Below are 22,338 nucleotides of genomic sequence, written 5' to 3' on the forward strand. Positions count from 1 at the left end.
CCGGACGCCAGTGAGAAACCCACTCACTAGCAGAGAGCATCAGCTGTGGTGTGTCGGAGAAACTTCCTTCCAGCACTCCTCCTCCTGCTTTCCCAAATACATATTTTTCTGTAACTTCTCTCAGGAGGAGCCTCCATCAACAGGCTGGTTACTGGCTGGGTTTTGTGTGTTTTCTGTCCTGTTTCTCTGCTCTATCCGGACGCTTCTCCAGGAGGGTTTTCCTTGCTGCGGTGCGTTCAGGTTCAGGACACATCGGGGTGCAAACTGTGAGTGACTCCACCAAGTTTCCCCCCCTTTCATTCTGCCTGAGGAATGAGAGGAAGAGCCGACAAAAACTCGCATGTTTGAATGAACAAAAGGGCAGAAAGCGACGCTATTGCCGCCGAAATGGAGGAAAATACTCTCCCAGGATCAACATGTAAGTCTTTTTTTTTTCTCCCACTGTCTTACCTTGTAGTTGAATGTGTCTTATTTTAAGACCTGGCTCATTTGTTACAGGTTGAGAGACATTGTTGCAGTAAAGGTTATAGAGAGTGTGGTGGATTATAATCCATTAGGAGGTGCGGATCCAGACGAATCATAATGCAACATTGTTGTTGTTGTCCACAAAGCTTAACACTTAAACCTCAATCTAGATTTTAAACTGAGTGATATTAAGAGATGAAATGGCCAGTATGCATTTTTTGATGAGGTATGATTATAAGCTCACTGCTGATCTCTTAAAAAAAAGATGTTGCCATTTCTTTTGCACAGTCATCAGGGTTATTATAACAACACAATTTGCTGCTAGATGAGGTATTCTGACTAGTAAGCACCCCATCCCCCTCTGTATGTTATGTTTAGCTCACTACTAACATGATGCAGTCATGGGCATCCTCTTCCTATCTCCTCTTTTTGCTGCTGCTCTATCAGAGGACGTTTTCCAAAATGCAGTTGCTGCCTGTATGCACAGGTGCAGCCATTTCTGCTGGTGCAGAGATGCACCACCAACAAACTCACCAAGACAATTTCAACGAGAGGCTCAGCTCAGGGAACAAAGTGCATGATAAAGAGTGCTGCCTAGTTACTGCTTTATATGGTGCAATTACAAATCCTGTGATCATGCAGTTTTAAGTCCAATGTCATGTCTGCAGCTCCACTCAGCAAGGACAAATGTCTCAATTCCCTGCCAATGTGACGTTGTTCTTTGCAAGACATCCAGCATTGGTTCAAAGTTTGAATCCCATTGTGTATTGACATGTTGCCTGCTTCTGGAAATAGGGGACACACAATGTGACCTCCTCCTCCTCTTTCTGACAACAGAAAAACTTCCTTCCTGCTAACAGAGGGCTTCATGGAGGGAGGTTGGCTTGTTTTGGCTCTGCGTCAAGCAGGAGGAGAGATGTGGTCCACCCTTTTCGTGGGAATCTTGACCAGTCGACTCCTTAAACAGCCATGTTCTGAATAACATAATGTATATATGGCTATAAAGCTGGGTGGGGCTGACATCATTGGCAGAAGCACTGACATCAAGCGTCTTGTTTCATTTGATGTATGTACAGTGTGTCAGCGAGAACGTTACGCTTCCCATGCTTACTGAGAATGATCAAAAGTTGTTTTTCTTTCTCTAATAAGTCATCAGAGCTCCAACACTCCTCACGCATAATTCAAAGCTCTCAAATAGCAACATTTGTCTCCTGCTGTGATCGTGTGTTTTTCCCCATATGCACAGCTGTATCAGATAAGGATACATTCTGAATAAATTTCATGTAGCTCTTGAGGAAGATTTTACCTTTTATGATACTAGGACACGACGCTCTCTGACAAAGGGGAAGGAAGAGTACGTCATCACTAAAAATCTCTGATAAAAGACATGTTTTCTTGCCACATCGGCTCTCAAGAATGTGTGTCGCCCTTGTACAACATCCTTGTTCAAGATAGCATCTGGAAGCCGTAGGACAATTGGAAAAGTTTTCTCCTTCGGTTGAAATTCAGGCACTAAAGAAAGCTCACTAGATCTTGAAAACCAGCCCTTGGACTGGAGCTGTTGAAAGCCTGGCCCGGCATTGTGAAAATCTGCTGTCAGGATTTATGGAGAGGATCTTCTAATCCCTCTTTTCTTTATGCAGGCTTTCTTCTCCTTGTGCTCTCCATTCTGCCACTCTCTGACAGACGACTCTGTACGGTCGTCCCCTCTAATCTCCGTACCTGAGCAGCTAAGCTGTGACAAGCTGAGATGAATGGAAACTTTTATTTTCCTTTTTAAGATTTGCCTTTTGTAGCAAAGTCACCGACACCCCATAGGGGAATTACACCTCTCATATCTGAAATTCTTACAGGAGGAGCAGGATGTATGATGTGGAAGAGACTGAGGCGATGCTTTAAATTGTTAATGAGCCGTTATGCAAACTTTGTTTTAAGCAAAGCTTCACTGCAGTCATACTGAAGATAGAGAGCCTCAGCAATCTGACAGGGATCGTAGTGTAAGTCCTAGTCTATCGTGTAATATGGGAGAATCTACCAGCTTTGGCTGTCAAGTCCGTGCTGTAATGAACAGGATCAGCCAGCTACACATCTTCAGCTGCAGGAGTTGTTATGTAATCAGGAGGGGGATACGTGCGACCGTGTCCCATTTTTGGAGAGAGAGCTGCGTTATTGTCTTTGTAAATTAGCAGTGGGCAGAATCCCATGGGTCCTCCTAGATTCACAGCTACTAATAAACGGAGCCTGATAACAGCAGGAACCCACATTGTTTTTGCGCAGGATTAATTGTGAGCAATGCGATGGTGAAGTGTGTGTTATAATGAGATGTTTTCGTGCTCTGCAGGAGATATATTTGACTCTTAGCAACATGTGAAACCACTAAGGCTGCCCCCTCTTAGTCGATTAGTCGACTAATCAGTTGTTTTGGTCTTAGTCGACTAAGATTAGAGTTGTTCTGATACCGATACCAGTATAGGAAATGCGTCCGATGCTGCCCAAAAGTTGTGATCGCTGGTATCAGCGAGTAGGCCAGTCTATGCACCAATACGATACCATAATTTTTGAACCCAGAAAAAATTAAACTTCATGTCATTTTTGCAGTGAAATTAAATGAATAATTCTGTATCAGAGGGAGGAAATAATGGCACATTACGTTTATCCTGCTGTTTTTTAATCTCATTCATATTTGGTGCACATAAAGGGGACCAACCTATGTGTGGGCTCCCTCCTGCATAATCCCATTTAATTCAGAGTATGTAGCTGCAATCACAGATTACTTTGTCAATCAAATGGCTTTTTCCAGGCATGCATGGCTAAAAGGATTAAAGTAGCAAAACTGAGAATCATCATACATTACCACACCCTTTCACAAGACAGAACTTTTCTTTTGGTGTTTACATTAATTGATTATTCCTCTAAAGCTACTTCAGGCAGTGTTATTGGTGGAAGGGACTGGGAGCTTCCCAGTACAAGTTCAGATATGTTCAAAGCCCATACTCAGCACATTTTATAGAAGGGACTTGGCCTCGTCCCTATGAAGTTTGAAGAGAGAAGGGAAAAGAACAGGAACATCTGAGTCGCAAAGATCTGACTGAAGTCATGCCAGCACTGTGGCGTTGAGGTCTGCTTTAACTACAGTGCGGTTTTTAGACAGTGACACATTTTCAGTTGTTTTGGCACCGCTGTACTCTAGCTCATTAGATTTAAAATGAAACACCGACTGGGGTTCAAGAGATGAGTTGCAGCTTTAAGAGTGTTTGAGGGTGTTCATCATATTCTTTTTTTTTTTTTTTTTAGACATAACCCCTACATTTTGAACAGATCAGCATGACAGTGATGGGACTTCAATTCCTATATTGTTCACTAGGGTTAGGTATAGTTTAAAAAATGACAATACCAATACCAGTACTCTTAAAGTGATACCAATACCAGTAGAGTACTTAATTCAATACCCTTCATGTGAATGAAAGCATTCAATTGCGTAAAATGCCACCGCCACCGCATTTATTTTAATCAGACGCCACATACTTTCCAACATTTGGAACTCCATCAAATACACCGCACTTGTAGTTGCTGCAGTAGTGAGCCAATCACACATTCACTCAGTATGAATGTAAACCCCTTCAGTTTCAAGCTGAAAGTTGGCACTTAAACTGCATAGTCACTGTTTCTTTTCAAATCCAATATCTTGGAGTATGGAGCCAAAAAATCACGTCACTGTCCAAATAGTTATCCCTATATTTTCCATCTTTTGTACGTACAGTATGTGTTTGTGTTTAGGTATAACAATAGAATTCCTTAAGTCAGAATCCTGCTTTCCTGTTAGTGCCCAATAGTCCAGTCCCAAGAAATAAGATTCCAACCGAGACAAGACTAAAGCTATAAAGTGAAGACAGACAAAGACCAGAAGAAGACAAGACATGCTGTAATGTGAAAAAGGTGAAACAAACTCATTAAATTGCCTTCTCCAGAGTTCAACTCCCCACATAGAGGAGGCATTACGTCAGTGCCGGTCCACTCTGTTGCACCCAGATGTTGTAAATCACACTGCCCAGACACTGACCTCTCATGAGGTAATACAGAGGTAGATCTCTAACCCAGCACTCTGGGCAGGCAAATAATGTCGAAAGCCTTCCCATTAACCAGCACTCAAAGTGTGCAAACTCTCAGCCTCTGCAGTGTTCTACCAGGAAATGGCTACTGAAAGCGGTCAATACGTGCATGCAGGCACAGTTCATGTTTGTTTTTTGTGAACGTGAATGACAGACACAACCTGCTGAAATTAAGTGTGTGGGGTCCTTTAATTTTGGATCTGTATTAAGAAAAAAACATGAGTGTTTACTAAGAAAACATGGATTAAGGTAGGATTTGAGTTGAACTCTCCTACCCTTCAACCACCCCTAACCAACTAAAACCACATGGTAGCTCAAGTACAACAAAGAATGTATGTGTGGTCTCGCCCTGTAAATAATTAGTCCAATTGTACATTCTGGATGCCGTCACTCAAATGCTGATAAATGACAATGAATTGCTACAAGCTCCTGTTTTCTATGCCTTGTGCATTATGCATTGTGATGATGAACATAGTCATTCACTCACTTTCCACAACCCCATTACACGTGTTATTAGTCACACTTAAAATAACTGGAGGCTACAGTTTAGTATTAGCCTCTAAAATGGGCCAAAGACACTTGTAACATCACATTTTGCCCCAAGAACGTGTCTGGCTTTTAGAGAATGCGTTTGAAGGTTTACTCTATGATGTATGACCTTTCTTCACCTCTTCAGCTCCTTTGGTCTTTTCCCTACACCAAGACCATTTGATATATAATACAGTTGATCATTCAGAGAGCTATGACTTGTCAAGGACCACCTGTGATTACTTTGAACTGAAGGACTTCAGGCTGGTAGCAGAGCGCAGAATTATTTGGCGATTAGTAGTTGTGTTAAGAAAGTTATACCCTTTTTCTACTGAAATTAGCACATATATGCAGGGTTTTTAAATACGGGAAAACCCACTAAAAATAGGCGATAGACTCCTTTCCCTTTGCCAGTAGACGAGTATTCCTTTTTGTTTTTCTTCTGGGGTGTCATGTTCGACGTCAAAAACGCTCCGGAAAGCAAGAAACAGTAAACAGTAGAAAGCAGTGTGGCAAATGTTACGGTGGTTACTTCTTTCTCACCTTGCTGTCTTGCCAGTGTCGCATCTTGCACGATACACACAAAATAGTCGTTGCATGTTGTTCCTCTCTATTTACACGTCGACGTCCAAAACTTCAACGTGCATCATAGCATTGTGCCGGAAAAGGTGCGAAAATTAGCTTGTCCACCCACTTGTCATGTTTCCATCACTGCCAATCAGAGCTGGTGCTGATACATACTTGTGACAACTGCACAGTCATTTGTCCCAGGAATGAATGCCAATTGTGACCTTTCCCACTAAAGACAAAAGCCAGATGTTAGTGGGTGTTAATGGGTTTTTTGTCCAGGGGGAAAGAGGCTTTATAGTATGCAGGAGAATAGTTTGGTGCAAAACATATTAGCTCCCCAGTTAGGTAAAACTGCAAAAGGGTGATTAAAAGGATTGTGGGATATTTTGGGACACTTCTCTTTTTATATGGATATGAGATAAAAGGTTAGTGAGCGTTCCAGGTGCCGGTTGGCAGACTTTGTTACCTTTAGACAGAGCCAAGCTAAGCTAACTGGCTTCTCATCTAAACTCCCAGCAAGCAAGTGAATAAGCATATTATTTCCTAAATGACAAACTATTCCTTCAGTAATTAAAATGGGCAGATTGCTTCAAAGACACAGACCAATAAAGTTATTGCACCAGGAGCATAATGAAACCAGAAAAAACTACGATGCAGAGGGTTGTTCAAATTATTAGACCATGGAGAGGCAAAACAAGCTTATTTAGCACACTCAGTGCACAAAGGCAAATGAAAGTGCTTTACGTAATCCATTAAAACTGTGCAATAAAAAATAGTTTAAGACAACAAGACAAAAATTAACAGGCTAGAATCTAGGCCTCTGGTCCAAGATGCTGCACAGCTGCAGCAGCTGGGTAACAAGAAAGTGACTGAATGCCAAAGAAACATGCCATTCTTACACATGTGCTATTTGGAAGGCATCTGCTTTTCCCAACCCCATTCTGTCTTTTAGTTGCGACTGTGACATACAGAAAGAAGGCCGATGATGAGGCAGTGATGTGGCCTAAATTTATTATCAGTCAGCTGCACAGCCCATCTCCCTGGGACACTAGAGGAAGGACAAGCGGAGGGAAGTCTTGATTTGGACTGTGTCGCTTGTTCCTTCCACCTCCACCAAGTCTGAAAATATCCCAGACGGGCTGCTCTGCTCTTTGGTCGTCTGAAAGTTCCAGTCACCAGACCTATCTGCTAATATTAGACCAGTCGCCGTTCAGCTAAAGGGCACGCTTCTTACACTGTAGACACATCTTGATCTCTCTACACATTCCTTGGCAGGTGTAAAATATTAAGATTGTTGCAGTATCAGGTTTTTGTTGATGTATTTGAACCTCGTCGCCGAGGGAGTAGGAGTGAACATTTGGCATCGTGATAGTTACCTGTGATTATGAAACACATGATTGGACCCTGTTGCCAGCAGAAAGGTTCTCAGCTTTTGTGTGTGGGGAGACAAAAATCCAGTTAATGATAAGTGTTGGGTTTAATTGTATGTTGAACAGGCACAAGATTATTGCCTGGGCCTGATTTTTGCTTTAGGTAATGTCTGTGAAAATAACCATATTGGAACAAAACGACAAACAACGGCTCTGTAAGCCACCACCTCAAGGACACGCACACGCACACGCACACGCACACGCACACGCACACGCACACACACACACACACACACACACACACACACACACACATACAGACAAAGCTCTTTCAAACATTTCACCAGTTATATTACCTGTGATTCATGATGCAGAGAAGGGTTGTTCCAAACTCCCCACTCCACTTGCACCGGCTCATTGGTCATGATATTTGCAACATAATGTTAAGTTCTGTAGTTCTGCACAAAAAGGGAAATTAGACTGTCACACAGATGGAAAATTCTTACAGGGTATTACAGATACCTGAGATATTTGCAGGGGCATTGATGACCACTCAGACAAAACTTTGTGAGCGCTTAAGTGGCTTACCACAGGCCAATGAAACCCATTGTATGTGTTAAGGGTGGGGGAAAAAAATAGATACAGCATAGTATCGCGGTATTTTGTGTGTCAATATTGTATGGATACACTGAGGTCAAGTATAGATCTTTTATTATGCTGTATGTTATTATAAACCATTAACCTCTTAACAATCCGACGACCTGTCAGCGGGCTCGGCTGGTGTTCTGTTTTTCACAGGTTGTAGCGGACTCAGTCTTAAAGCTAGAGTGAAGTATTGTACTTCACTTGAAGTACTGGTATCATATGAAACTAGAAAACCTAAGGAATGGATTGGTACCAACCATGTTATGTTAGAACGCTAAATAACGCTTCAAATGTATGCTAAGTTTTGGCGAGGAAAAGCTGGCATGGCCATTTTCAAAGGGGTCCCTTGACCTCTCACCTCAAGATATGTGAATGAAAACTCTGAGATGAACAGAGTGAAAACTGTATCCTAGTAGATAAAACAGATGTTGAGAAACTGCATAAGTTGCAGTTGAAAAAAGGTAAGAAAATCGCAGCGTATCATATCGCAATATCAGCATATCGCAAAATGTTTGAAATTGCAATAAGATCGTATTGTGACGGAAGTATCGTGATAATATCGTATCGTAGGGCCTCTAGTGATTCACACCCCTACTATGTATTAACCTAATCTGAATATTTCAGCTTCCCATTGGACATTAATTATAAATTCTGACAATGTTGCTCTTGAAGTGTCTGTGAAGCATTGTTCTGTCTATAGGATTTTGACATGTTTTGGGGGGCAAACTAAATTGCAAAAGATTAAACTCTTCCAAAACTAGTTCAAATGGTTTACATCCTGTTCTGACTAAAATTGGTCCATTGGTGACAGGGGACCAGAAAACGCCACCATTGAGACCAGTGAGAATTAGATCACACTGTCACTTCCCAACCCCCAAAAGGGACGTGGAGCAGGTTGCCAGGAGCGACTGGCTGGCATGCCGACACACCGCTTCCAGTTATGAATGGCAGCTTGTGCGGCCCAGACATCCCTCCTCGTCCTCTGATGTCATTGAGAAAGGAAAGGCTCGAGTTTGGCGGTTCTTGACATTCTCCCCCACCACTGGTCAGGCTGTCTAGGTTACTTATCCATTTATGTTGGAGCATGTTGGTAGCAGCAGCAGATGCAGGGTCTCCAGGGAGCTGCTGCTAGGTCAGATAAGCGGAGCCTTTCATCAGCGCGGTGGGTTCGGCGCATACGCCGGCGAAGGAGAGAGCAGCAGCAGCAGCAGCAGCAGCAGCAGCAGCAGCTGAATGCCAGGCGTTGTTCTCAGTCTGGGCCAGGTGATGGGATGAAAGCTGTTGTAGTTACTGACAGAGACATCAGTATTCACTGGCTGATCGGCATGCAGCGAAGGAATGCAGTCCTTTTAAGTGTCTTCAACTGTGTTGGTTGGTATGCAGAACCACTTCAGACATTATGAGGCAGACATCAGCTGTAGCCTGATGAGTGGGCAGATATCTTTGACCCGTTCTTAATTAATTCAGTCTACAGCTGAATTGATTACATTTGAACATTAATCTGCAGCTATTTTGATAAATTAATAGTTGTTCAACTCATTTTTTCCAGGCAACAGTGCCAAACATTCCCTAGTTCCAGCTTCCCAGTTGTTAGCATTTGATGTTTATGTGATAGTTAACTGAAATACTTTCGGGTTTTGGACTGTTGAATAAAAAAAGATGTTTGAAGATGTCATCTTAAGTCTTAATCTTAAATGATTATTGATCAATCAACTAAATAAGTAGACAGATAGATTGAAAATGAAAGTAGTTGTTAGTTGCAGTCTGTGCTTTCTCAGTTGTATTATGACCACAGTCAACATAAAATCAATCAAGCATTTTGATTAGAGATTAAACATTCAAAGTGGCAAGCCGTAAGATTTCAGTTCTGGTTGATTTGGCGACACCCTACTGATGGTAACAGCAAATTCTGGTTTAACATTACAGGTCCCAGAATACTGGGGACAGCAAAACATACAGTTGTTGTTATAATAAGGAAATAATTGTCCTTTTTGTGAACAACCGTGATCTGATTTTATGCTGCACACGGCATGAGTCTGCGAACAGCAAAAGGGAAAGTGGTTGGTTACCTCGCTGAGAAGTTGTAGATGTGCCATCTGTCGCCTGCAGCTCTTCATCCAACAGCTCACTGTGTCCGCTCCTTCTTTTTCCCATCAGTCCTTGCAATATTTCAGACTAATCCGCAGTCAAACAATGCAGAAAATGACAGTTGTCTTGTTTTGTAGACACATTTTTGTCAAACTCACTGACCAACACATCGCATTTCCTGTGACTACTACATAATAAAAGTCAACTTGTGTCTCGCAAGTTAAATGCTTTTAATGTGAAGTAGGAAATGTTCGGTTTGCATTAGCAGTAACTTATTACAGCATTTTTTTCCGAGAATGTCGCCACGGACACCCAGTTCATAATGCTACAAATATTTGAATATTGCAGTACTTTCAGTCGGTGGGCCATAGGCTCAATCACCATTGTGTTACCTCATTCAGCGATAGATAGTGACTTAACAGACATTTACTTAAATTAAAATCTTCGATATTATTATTGAGTTGTTCATCAGGCAAAAATACCAAACATTCTTTGGTATCAGCCTCCGCAAATGTGAGGATTTCCCACTGTTCCCTTTTTCATATCATTGTTAATTTAATATCTTAGGGTATTAGACTGTTGATCAGTCTAATGTTTGATGGGCATTGTTTTACTTTTCTTTTTTTTTTACATTTTGTACACTAAAATATGAATTTTAAACATAATCATTAGAATAATCGATCATTAAAAATATCACTAATTGCAGCCTATAGTTAAAAGTAGCCTGGTGTTGTTAAAGGCCCGTTTGTGTGCAGAATGTAATGATGTTTATCTCCGTTCCAGTCCTCAGTTGTAAGCACATCTAATGAAAACTTTGGTCTCTAAACACACACACGCAGGGCCTGGTTTGGCCCGGAGTCAGTGCTTGTTGTTTACACTGCGCTTCCTGTGTGTCTGGGCCCCCTTGCCCTCTTACATCACCCTATTGGGTGCAGGAGGGACACAACAGGGTGAGGGGGTGACGGGTTAGCGATGAGGTAGTTCATTAGTCCTCTGGCCCATCCCAAATGAGATGCAGATCCATTCTCTGTGTGTTTCCCCGAGTTCCTCTTTTCTTTTTACGGGGTTGCCGCCCTTTTCCCTTTCCAGTCTTTTGATTCCACACTCCGGGTCTCAGTACTGTTTCCTCGCCTCTTGTTTGCCTCATTTCCATTTTTCTAGAGAATGTGCTGCATTTCCACCCTGTTTACCAAGAACTTTTTGCAAGATTAGACTTATTTAGATTTTGCAGAACTATTCTGTGTCATTATATTATAAACTAGGACTGTCAAAGTTAACATGAGAATAACAAGTTAACGCAAATGTGTTTGAATGCCACTAATTTCTTGAACGCATTAACGCAACATGCGATTTTTAGGTTGTAGCGGGCTCAGTTTTAAAGTTAGAGTGAAGACACTGGTATCATATGAAAATAGAAAAACCTAAAGAAGCCATTGGTACCAACCATGTCATACTAGCTTGTTGAGGAGGAGGCTCAATAACGCTCCAAACTTAGACAAAAGTTTAGTGAGGAAAAACTGGCATGACCATTTTCTAAGAGCCTCAAGATACAAGCCCAAAGAGACCTCAAGATATGTGGATGACAATGGCTCTATGGGTATCCACGAGTCTCCCTTTCACAGACATTCCCATTTTATGATAATCACACACAGTTTGGGGCAAGTCATAGTCAACAGCTGACAGCTGTTGTTGCCTGTTGGGCTTGAGTTTGCCATGTTATGATTTGGGCATACTTTATATGCTAAATGCAGTACCTGTGAGGGTTTCTAGATAATATTTGTAATTTTTTTGTGTTGTTACTTGATTTCCAATAATAAATAGATATATACATTTGCATAAAGCAAGCATATTTGCCCACTCCCATGTTGTAATTAAATACTTGACACATCTCCCTTTTAAGTTACATTTTGGACAGATAAAAAATGTTTGATTAATTGCGATTGAATATTTGTATCGATTGACAGCCCTATTATAAACCTTTAGTTATTCCTGTTGGTGGTCTGACAGGGCGTTGAGTTCACCTCCTCGCCTCGTTTTATCTGCTTGGCAGGAGACAGAGAAGGTTGTGCTTAAGAGTGAAGATCTTAGCTTCATAAATATTCTATGTCTTGCCCTATATTTTTACTCTGCACTGTATCTTGGCGAGACATTGCCAGTGCTCTGGATGTTGCAGTGGGAAAGAGCAGCAGCTGTGAGTTGCATTCATTATGACCGGTCACTCACTATCTTGTAATCATTTTAAAGCTTACCAGTACTTTGTATTCACTTCACACTGAGAATGTCCGCTTGTTTTTGTGCCAAGCAGTTTCACATTGCTATTGCTTTTTTAGAGCTCCTCTCAACCGAAAGTATCCTCCCAAAGCTGTTAATGAGCAAACACTGTCATAAGAATGTGCTGTCATAGTTTGCTGAGTCTGTCATACAGTGAGTCATGTGTTTTTCTGTGCCTTGGCAGACACACGTTTTTCTTACCCTGATTCACGGGTCACATCATGTGAGGTTGATGAACAGGTAGAAAAATAGCAGTGTGGTTGGTTTATTGTCTGAACCCTCTGCTTGGTACAGTTGCCTTTCAGATCCTACAGCCTGTATAGCTGTGTCAATATATTTGCTTTCATTATAATGTGGGAACATGTTATCCCAAGGACTCTTGTGCCTCTGCTTCCATATGGAATTCTTATTGCCTGGACATAAATACTGTGATAATTAAACTGGAAAGGCTCTTCTTCTTCTTGTGCCCTGCAGTTTTGGAGGTGACTAAGTCTATTTAAGTGGCACTGGGGCAGCAGCAGTGAGGGGTATTTATAACCTGCTCTAACAAAATAATATGCTGTGAAATTGGATTTCTGCTAAATCACATTTTGTGTGTCAGAATTACCAGCTGTCCCAGTTTTAACGTGGCTCTTTACTCACAATGTCATCAGCCGAACTGTAAAGCACTAAATCCCTTTGTGGTTTGCACTTTGGGAGTGAAAGTACAATGACTGAGCTTTGCAGAGCCTCTGTGCTACATTTTTCCACACCAACATTTGAAATTGCACATACTTATATTTCCAACCTAACTCCTTTTCCTCTAACTGGGAAATGGCACAGAGTGTGTGCTAATTACCTGCTGATTCTCAACCTGCCATTCTGCCCGCACACTGTGCTCATGCATGCGTGCATACACTCACTTCGGAAGGGGGTTCCTTTTACTATTTCTGCTGACTTTTACAGATATCTCATTCCATTGTATCACTTTTGCATGTAAATGGGCTCAGCTGAGTGCCTCAGGCTTTGTTTGACGCTAGGGAGGCCCCATAGTGAGACATTATGTGGCCAACTGAGCCGTGGTGCAAGGTGACGGTGTGATGTTCCACCAATGATCACGCACAGCATGCTGAAGATTCCTGAACCTCCTCTGACCCACTTTGTAGAGTCTCATATCTGTCGAATACCCATTTGATATTCAGTAGGAGGATAAGACAAAAGCAACCATGCAATGACATAACTGCTTTTAGATGCTCTAAAGATTGATTTACTTACTACCACCAGATTAGTAAGAGATTATGCTAATAATATAAATAATATGCAAATTATAGTGGCAGTAATACTTAAAAAGGCTTTTGGAATATCATGTCTTCTCTAGGGATGCACCGATGTCAGATATTGGGCCAATACTGACTCAAATAGCTGGATACCATAAATAGCCATTACAATAAAGGCATTTTAATTATTTAAAAAGAGAGTGCCTTGGAGTTCTCTTCTGATTTTTGTGTCTACAAATGCAGAAATCTTGGATGTGAAAGAAACATGTTGGACCCCATTGCATATAATAAGAAGCATATTTTAAAATGTAGCTTTTCAGGATTTTAAAGAAGGACTGATGGTGCAAACCAAAACCTTCAACATGCCTGAGATGTTATCAAGCTTTTCTTCACACACTGACCAAATGTTTGTCCTGTCTATTTTTCTCCCTCGCCTTCCAACAATAACCTCCACCAAAGTGTTTTTCCATGTTCAGGCTTGACTCGAGCGTCTTAGAGGAAGTCAGCGTGCATTGATTTTTATTAATATGAATAATGTAAGTGATGTCACCAGAGGGTGGTCTAATGGCTTTTGGCTGGAGTCCTCCCCCCTGGGTGCAGTGCCTCTGGGACGCTGGAGTGTAAATATGCTAAGGAGGCAGTTACTCAGATGATACAAGTGTTCTACCACTGATAGACCCCCTCTGCTGTATGGGGTTTTCTAAATATAGTAATAGAATTAGGCTGATATTCCTGTTTCTGCTATGATTATTTCATGCATAAACACACCGCATGAGACCGCTGTGTTACATAAAAACTGGGTAATTTTATTAGCTTGGCTCAAGTCATTTTTTTTGTCCGTGACAACATCCAGGACACAGAGTTCATGGATTGCTGAACAGATTTTGTCATTTTGTGCATTCAGTACATCTGTGCAAATATTACTTAAGCATTCTCGTCAAAGCCCCGCTGCATACCGTATGTCCCAATCTTGTTTGCTGTAAGGGGTCACTGTGTAGACAGTTTCCAAATACACTTGTACCCATCACTATGTCAGCCCAGTCCCTGATTCGGAGCCATTACATTTAGCAGACTTCTTTGTTCTTTTCATGTTAAACCTGTGGAGGTTTGTTAACAAACTTATGTTTACTTTATTATTATTTTTTTAAACTTTATTTAACCAGGAAATCCCTTGAGATAGAAGCCCTTATCCGAGGGAGACCTAGGCAGTTACATTCAGTGTTCTTCATCAAAATGCATTGTGTGTATCTTAAAGGCCTGACAAATGTGTTGAATGTATTTCCTCTCCCAGAAAACATTTTCAAAACAGTTTTTATATATTTCAAATTGTGCTTTGTTTACGCCTATGTTTGCTGGCTTGCAGTTGTCTTCTTCACTACCTTTTGTTGGTGCCTGTAAAAAACACTCCTCCATAGCGCCACTTGTGGTCAAATTTGGGTAGCTTCAAGTATTAATTGCAGTTGTCACTACTTCTGAAATGATTAGTCAGTTTATTATTTGAATCGAAATAAAATCAAGCACCAGCTATTTTGATATTCAATTACTTTTCGGGACGGCGGCCAAGTGTTGGCGGGGGGGTTGCTGAGCGAAACTCAGAGGAGCGGCTTGTCACTGAGATGAGAGTAGCTGGTCCATAGCGTGTAAAGGTCAGCCCACCTTAAGCGAGCAAGCCTCAGCCGTTGTTGTCGCTAACTTCAGGGCTAACTCCTTCAGTTTAATCTGCAGGGGACAAGCACGACACAGGAACTTGGCCTGAGAGTTGTGTCATTTATTCTTTGACAGTCTTATCTGCACACACTGCACTGCTACGTTCACAGCTATAACATTACTGTTTACTTCACTTGCTATCTGTCACAAACACGCACGTTCTCTCTCTCTCTCTCTCTCTCTTTAAAAATACAAAATATATAATTCCCAGTTGATTAGGTACAGCAGATTTAAGTCATTTATCAAGCAAAAAGGCCAAATATTTACAGGATCCAGCCTTTAAAAGGTGATTTGCTGTTTTTTTTTTATCATAGTAGATTACATTTTCTTTAAGGTCTTGGACTGTATTATGTTTCCAGAGCCCAATATGACTTCTTCAAATTGCTAATCAGATTAATCAATGCAGCAAAAGTTAGAACGTTTAAGATGTTTTTCCCCGTTAACTTTCGGTCATCTATCGTACACTCTGTTCTCCCCGTGGTCTCGTAGCCCAGACGGTCAGAGCGCTGCATCAATCAGCCCTTGTTTCACTCCCTTGCTACGCAGCAGCGATCCTCTCCCTCAGCTCCCATCCCATTTTCCTCCAGAGAGCTTCAGGTTTCATTGGTATTCATTGTCAGTGCCACCAACATACCAGAGTATGTTACATTCTCATTCTCTCCATCATTGACTGTATAGATCCCAGTGATTGTCTCACCGGCCGCCCACAGCGCTGTCACACAGCCAATTCTTTGTGACTCCAGTTCTCAGGTTGTACGGGGGTAACTTTCACAGGATGTGAGGCAACACAATACCCGTCCGTCAGAACTGCACTTGCTCCTATCACCTTTTGTAGTTGTCATATCTGCCCTTAGGGATTCGTAAGGTAACAGGGTTGTATGAGTCAGTCATCACCTGAACAGTCACATGCCTGGGGTTGTTTGTTTGCAAAAAATGTTGTATAGATTTTTCTGTGTAAGGATTTACCCTCAGTACAGTAACATAGATGAACGGAGGAGGAAAAGCCAAGAGCAGGCAGTTTTACTGGATTTAATCAGGTTTAAATGAAGTTGGTTGCAAAGCCCCGGGTGCTGTGTTGTTATGTGGCATTTTTTTTTCTGTAGTAAACAATTTAAATTGAATCCCTGAATACATTACTGGATCCTGCTCTCAGTATTTTTCCTCACAAAGTTGCATTTTGTTACAAAATTACACCTCTTCTACTTTCAGTTTATCTCACTACCATTCCCCCTCCTTCCTCCCCCCCCCTCCTCTCACTGGCATTGCAGTGTTTTGGCCGCTGGCCCGTTACCATGAAGAGACCACAACAATGGCCCCTCTCTGTCAGAGCACATCGCCGCCCGAGAAATGCTTGTTTAATAGTGGCATGCTTCGACAGGGGAAACACAATGTCTTGTCGCACAGCTGAACTCTTTCATAGACTCGTACTGCTAGTCTCTCAGGTCTTCGGGTTTTGCCCAGCTCAGGGTCATCAGTAACTGCCTCCCCTTTCCCAGACCGATGACATAGCCTTTCCATGTGCTGAGCTGATCCACACAGCCTGATATGTCACTGAATGCTACTAAGCATTGGAGCTGCAGAAGTGAGAAGTTGACCTGTTTATTTGGCCTATTTGTGCAGACCTTTGTCCAGCTTTGTGCTTCTTAGGTTTAATAAGTTTAATTCTCAAAGGAGCAGTGTGTTTGGAAAAAAAAAAAAAAAGTTTTATGGCTTGTTTTCGAAAGAGATGTTTATGGCTTAAGAGGCACACTGTACAGTTACACACTCTATAGAAAGCTATAATCAATTCTCTTTTAAGTTGGTCTCGCTGCTCATTTGGGGCTCTTCTATGCAAACTGTTGAATAGCGCAGCATTTGCAGAGTAAATCTTCAGTGCGTCCACGGCCTCGGTGTGACAGCCCCCTGCTGTCTGTGTTGTTTTTAGCCAAAGTCTGAATAATTTACAGCATGTTGCCCCAGTGTTTACCTTCAGAGACTATGCAGAAGAAACTGTGCTCCAACACGGTTCCACATAGGGAGCGCAGGGGTACAGTGCTGAGTGGACAAAGCCAAGAGTCCCTCCCATGAGGGTCTTTGTCTGGCCGTCAAAGCCTGGGCAAACTAATGTTTGAGTCGGAGATTCAAGTTCAGAAGCGTGCCAAATGTGAGTCATGGTTCTGCGAGTGAAGCCGCTGTCCCAAACAGATCGGCCCAGCTATTCTTTTATCAAACAAATTTTAAAATCCCAGACAGTACAGATGACTCATGGGCCTGAACTGACTCCTATCGAGTGGTTCTCATCAAAACGAACTTTGTCTACTTCTGGGAAGATGATCACTCTGATTCTGTTTTCCTAAGCAATTTATTTTACCTCAATTAGAATCATCAGGATGCCAAAAAGCAATTACTGTGTTTAGTCCTCCCAGGGAGTCTGGCCATTTGCTCAGGCCGGTCTGTCGATAAATCAGTCGTGCACAGTAGAAAATGGAATTAGGCGTCGAGTTCGAGGAGCAGACACAAGACCTATTATGTTGTGCTTCTGAGCAAACGGTGTAATCTCTGCAGCAGATAATGTTGCCCGACAGCTGAAAGAAACATTGTACAGAAACAGAGGAGCTTAGATTGTTTCTTTGGAGGTGTTACACTGCTGATATTTGAGTCATCAAATTGAACAATTTCTCAAAGAAAACAGTCTTCTCTTCATAGCCATGGACTCCACCCCTCACACCTGACACCTGCAGCTTTTGAGGAAGTTAACGTCATCCACACTAAACTACCTCATAGGCCCAGTAGTGAAAGGAATGAAGACCAACTGGTTGAGTTCCATCTCTGTGCTTGTCTTGCCTTTTACCTCACTCACTTGTTTTCATTCTTTGTCTTCGGCCAGCTCCCCTCTCGGCTCTGAACGCAAACCCTACGAGGCCGGACCCGGAGGGGGAGAGCAGCCCCCCGAAGACGGACAACACAGAGAGAATGGATTCTCCAGCGAAGAAAGATGCAGACCGGAGACTGAATACCCCCACGAAATCTGACGTTATCCAGCGATCACCTGGGTCACCGGCATCACCTGTCCCCAGGTCGAAAAGTGGTAAAGGTAAAAAGAAACTTCACCTGTAAAGTACTATTTTACTTGTATATAGTTCAGTTGCTTAAAGGTTAAAGGTTCTCTATACAATATTCAGAGCATTAATATAGCAGCAAACAACTATTTGCTATGTAAAGATATAAAGGAGTAATGTCTACCAGAGCAGAGAATGAAGTCGCTCGCCCACTGTGTGTGTTGCAATCTGAGTTTCTCCGTGCTTTGTTGACATAGCTAGGCTGGCCGTGCATGCCTTTTAGTGCATGTGAGTGTGCCCCACTGGCTAGCTCATGGCCGCCACTCTGCACTGCGCTCATACGGCAGTTAGAGGTGATAGCGCTGCCCCGACCGACGACGCTGTTGCGGAAGCGTAGCACCAATCCTCAGGTTAACACTTTTAGCTCTGTTTAGCAGTGTTGCTGTTGATTTCACTGTTGGCGTTGTTAGCACCGTTAGCTGCGGGCCGCCAGCTCAGCCGTCGCCATGTTGAGAGCCACGCAGATGCAATAGAAATGCTCCCAGTCTCGTATTTAGCAGCTAAATTTGGTCAGACACGATGGAGTGCTCTTATAATGCATTGCAATTGCCTCTGCAGTCTGCTGGAGTTAGGTCAGCTCTCTTGAGGCGAGGTAATGCTTCAGTATCTGAGTAATGGTGACCACATGCTTTCAGACGTGAAGCTAAATCCAATAGAGCTGCTGCAGTTGTTGGAACAGAAGCTGCTATGTGAGAACATCTCAGCTTTGGGCTCAGAGATTTTAGGCAGAATTAAATTAGTAAAGTAAATAGCTCAGTGAAATATGGACAAATGAGCTTTCTTGGTAAGTGGATGGCTAATTCTGATCACCGCCATGCACTGGTCCCTAATGAAAGGTGGCCAACCTGACTAGGAATCCCATTTCAGTGAGCGATGCCAAGGGAGCATTTAGTTTGACCTGGCGGCTGCACCATTTCCACAGTGCCACCTCTTGAAGTCTGTGCAGCCAATGGCTAACAGCACATGCAAACTCTAAGGAACATGTTTGAGGGTTTTGGGAGTCTAAGCCTCTTTTCTCTCTCTCCTTTATTCTTTATCCATTAATCCATTCACTGTGGTCATGGTCTTTATTCCCTTTGCATGAGGTGACAGGGATAAACCCCCCAAAGCCCCAAACTGCTCCCAAAAACTATAACAATACTTCCAGTTTGGATGCCTTATGACCTTAGCCACATCAGTTATATCAAAACCTATATGATATTTTTTGTTTATTTGCCAGTCTGGTCTATTTTAGAGAATTATGCAGTTGAGTCTTAGTCTGCTGATTCCCAAAAGTGAGCCACACTTCTCCTTTTTGTCCTTCCAAGTTCCTTTTCTGCTGGTTTTGTAAAGCTGATTACTTGTGAGGTTTTGCACCACCCAGAGGAGTATAATGAAGATGAAAAGCACTCTGTGGCCTTTTAATTAGTAAAATTAAATGGTGAGGTTTGCAGTTCAGTTGGGAGCTGCTTCTGGTAATGGTCTACTCAGTTGTATTTTGTGACATCTCAAATGTTTTCAGTGAAAGCAGCGATTTGCTTCTGTCCACGAGAGCCTCCTCATGTAGGGGGTGTCAAGGGTTGAGTCTGTCTGTATCGCTTTCATCTCGAGAGCTGCCAATTCTATGCAGGGAATTGCAGACTTTTAAATATTGCTGTCGAAGTGTTTTCACTTTGACTTGGCACTGATCTATTGGGAATCCCTTCTCCTCCAGTTTATCTCGAATGACGTCACTATTTTTATGGGCGTTATTTAACATATCCTGTATGTTGTCTTCGGCCCAGATGTCAAGAAAACATCAGACTTCTGCAGAAGTCCATGTCAGCTGAATGACTAATTTCTAAGAAAGTTATGAGCACATCTTTGGTAAACAAAATATTTAAGTGGTGCTTTTGTGTGATTCTTTGTGGAGGAACTCAGTTTTACAGATCTGTTGATTAAATCCACTGATCCATTAGTTGACAAAATCATAGTAGTGTTAGTCGACTAAGAATTTCTTTGGTCGAGGACAGCCCTAATCTGTAAACACGTCCTTTATTGGATCTTATGTGTGTCTATTGAGTTCACAATAAGAGTTGCACGTCACACTATACAGTATACCCGGCACTGCACTTATTGTATTCCAATTTAGAGGCGGACAGAATAATACAGAGTTGACATTTTGAGTGTGTGTGTGCACAATCTGGAGGCCAAACATTGTACCTCGCAGTATTTTCCGGACCAGTCTGTTTTTTGTGCATGCAACGTTATGATTAACACGGCGGTGGTGAGTTGCAAACAGGAGCGCATCACACCGACCAACACCGTGCACATGGGCCACAGTCCTATAAATACCAAAGTGGGTCAGAGGTGGTTCATAGGGGAGGCTGCATGGCAGATTGTTTTCCTGTTTGTGATTCACGCCTCCTCCTATTAGACATTGCTGAAGGATGAGTTCCTTTGTGTTTGATGGTGAACATCTGGTCTATGAAGATTGAGGGGGGATGATGTAGCATGAAGACTCAAGAAAGCTCAAGACTGCAGCCTGTGCCAGTGGTGGACGAGTTATTTGTGGTAGTACACACACTACAGATGTGTATGTGTTGGTGTGTGTATACGCACACTGCACATGGTAGATGTGGTAGATGACATTTCAAGCTCATTTATTTTTGTGGGCTGCAGTATGTAGGGAAACACTGTCATAAAAAACATCAGGATTATTTTGTCCAGCTGCAATTTTGTATGATGAAATAAGCTATTGCTCAGTAATGAGAAGGCATGCATTCATTTGCTGTAATCATATTTGTGTTGTAAATAGGGCTGCAACTGATGATTATATTCATTATCGATTGATCTATCCATTATTTTCTTAATTAATTGATTAATTTGGTCTATAGCATATCAGCAAAAAGCTAAACATGTCCATCACAAGGTACCAGAGCCCATGGTGACGTCTTCAAATGTCTTGTTTTGTTCAACCAACCAAATAGTTCAGTTTAGAGCAACTATTCACATTTGAAAAGCTGCAACCAGTGAATTGTTGCCCTTTCTGCTTAAAAAATGACTTTATCGATTAATTGATTATCAAAATAGTTGAAGAGAAATTTTCTACACATCGACTAATTGATAAATCTAATTGTTTGACAGTAATGGAATGACAGTATTTTCCCCAGGAGGAAGAACCAGCTATAATGAAAGGATTCAGTTTGAATTCTTGAAACGGCTCAGTTGAGTTCAGTGTTTGCTTGCGTGTTGCTGTTCCCCTCGGCATATTTTTCCACTAAGTGGTTCCTCTGGGGAATTTGGAAGGAATGTTATGTGTGAGCAGACATCAGAGATGTCACAGAGAGAGAAGAGATATATGTAAGTGCCCCCCCTGTAGTCATACCATATCACATACACCCACATAGGAGATTTAGTGAGGCTGCCACACGCTGCAGCTTTTATTCAGAGAAGATTGGCTTCCATGACGATTCTTTTTCTCCAAACATTTGCTCTTTGTGTTTTTTTTCTTGATCCAGAAAATATAGCACGCATCAGCTTCGGCCCTTTGTTGAGCATCAGTGGTGAAATGTTGACGTTGACAGTTTCCTGTCATTGTCTTGTGGCATGCATATCCTTGTGGTGACATGTAAAAGAAAAGCCTTGATTTTGCTGCAGTGAAGAAAACATTTACGACTATATTTCTGTTTATCAGAGGGTGGGTGCATCATTGTTGCCTCAGGTCAGTTTTGGGTTGATGGAGGTTGGTAAGGCAACTGTTATGATGATCAATGGCACAAAACATAATATTGTCCAAATAATAGTACATTTACAGAGCACTGGAACTTAAGATATTACTGCTAACTTGCAAGCAAATTGTGGTACCACATACATTATGACTACACCACAGAGGGCATGTTGCTTTAATTCAGAGGTTAACAGGGCTTGGTGGTGTAATGCAATAGTCTCTGCATTGACCTATACTGTATATGACCAATGCCATGTGTTATATGCACTCAAACATTTAACGATCTACTCGAACAAAAGTTTAATGAAATGGGTTCTTTTAACAGCTTGTACTTTATTTTGTTCTGGGATTTCAAAAGATAAAAATTCAAGAATTTAATGTTTTTGTTTAAAAGTTTTAAGTCTTAAGAGGTTGAAGTCTCACAGTGGTCAAGTCCATGTCTCAAGTCTAGGGCTGCAACTAATGATTATTTTCATTGTTGATTAATTTGTTGATTATTTTCTCTATTAATCGATTAGTTAGTATAGGAGATTAGTTTGGTCT

At 41.9% G+C, this 22,338-nt stretch overlaps 1 protein-coding gene across 5 annotated transcripts in view; it reads left to right on the forward strand.

Annotated features, from left to right (window-relative positions):
* The window catches only part of map7d1a (MAP7 domain containing 1a), a 48,668-nt gene continuing 26,330 nt past the window's right edge, over positions 1-22,338 (forward strand). For 3 of the 5 annotated variants that reach the window (XM_037785631.1, XM_037785634.1, XM_037785635.1), the window contains exons 1-2: positions 2-418; positions 17,876-18,082. In XM_037785631.1, coding sequence (XP_037641559.1) covers positions 349-418; positions 17,876-18,082 — 277 coding nt within the window. In that variant the 5' untranslated portion in view covers positions 2-348. Of the gene's footprint in view, positions 419-17,875; positions 18,083-22,338 lie in introns of all 5 variants that reach the window. The other 2 variants (XM_037785632.1, XM_037785633.1) reach the window with 1 other exon arrangement.

This window comes from Sebastes umbrosus, chromosome 11 (assembly GCF_015220745.1).
Source record: "Sebastes umbrosus isolate fSebUmb1 chromosome 11, fSebUmb1.pri, whole genome shotgun sequence".
NCBI classification, from domain to species: Eukaryota; Metazoa; Chordata; class Actinopteri; order Perciformes; family Sebastidae; genus Sebastes; species Sebastes umbrosus.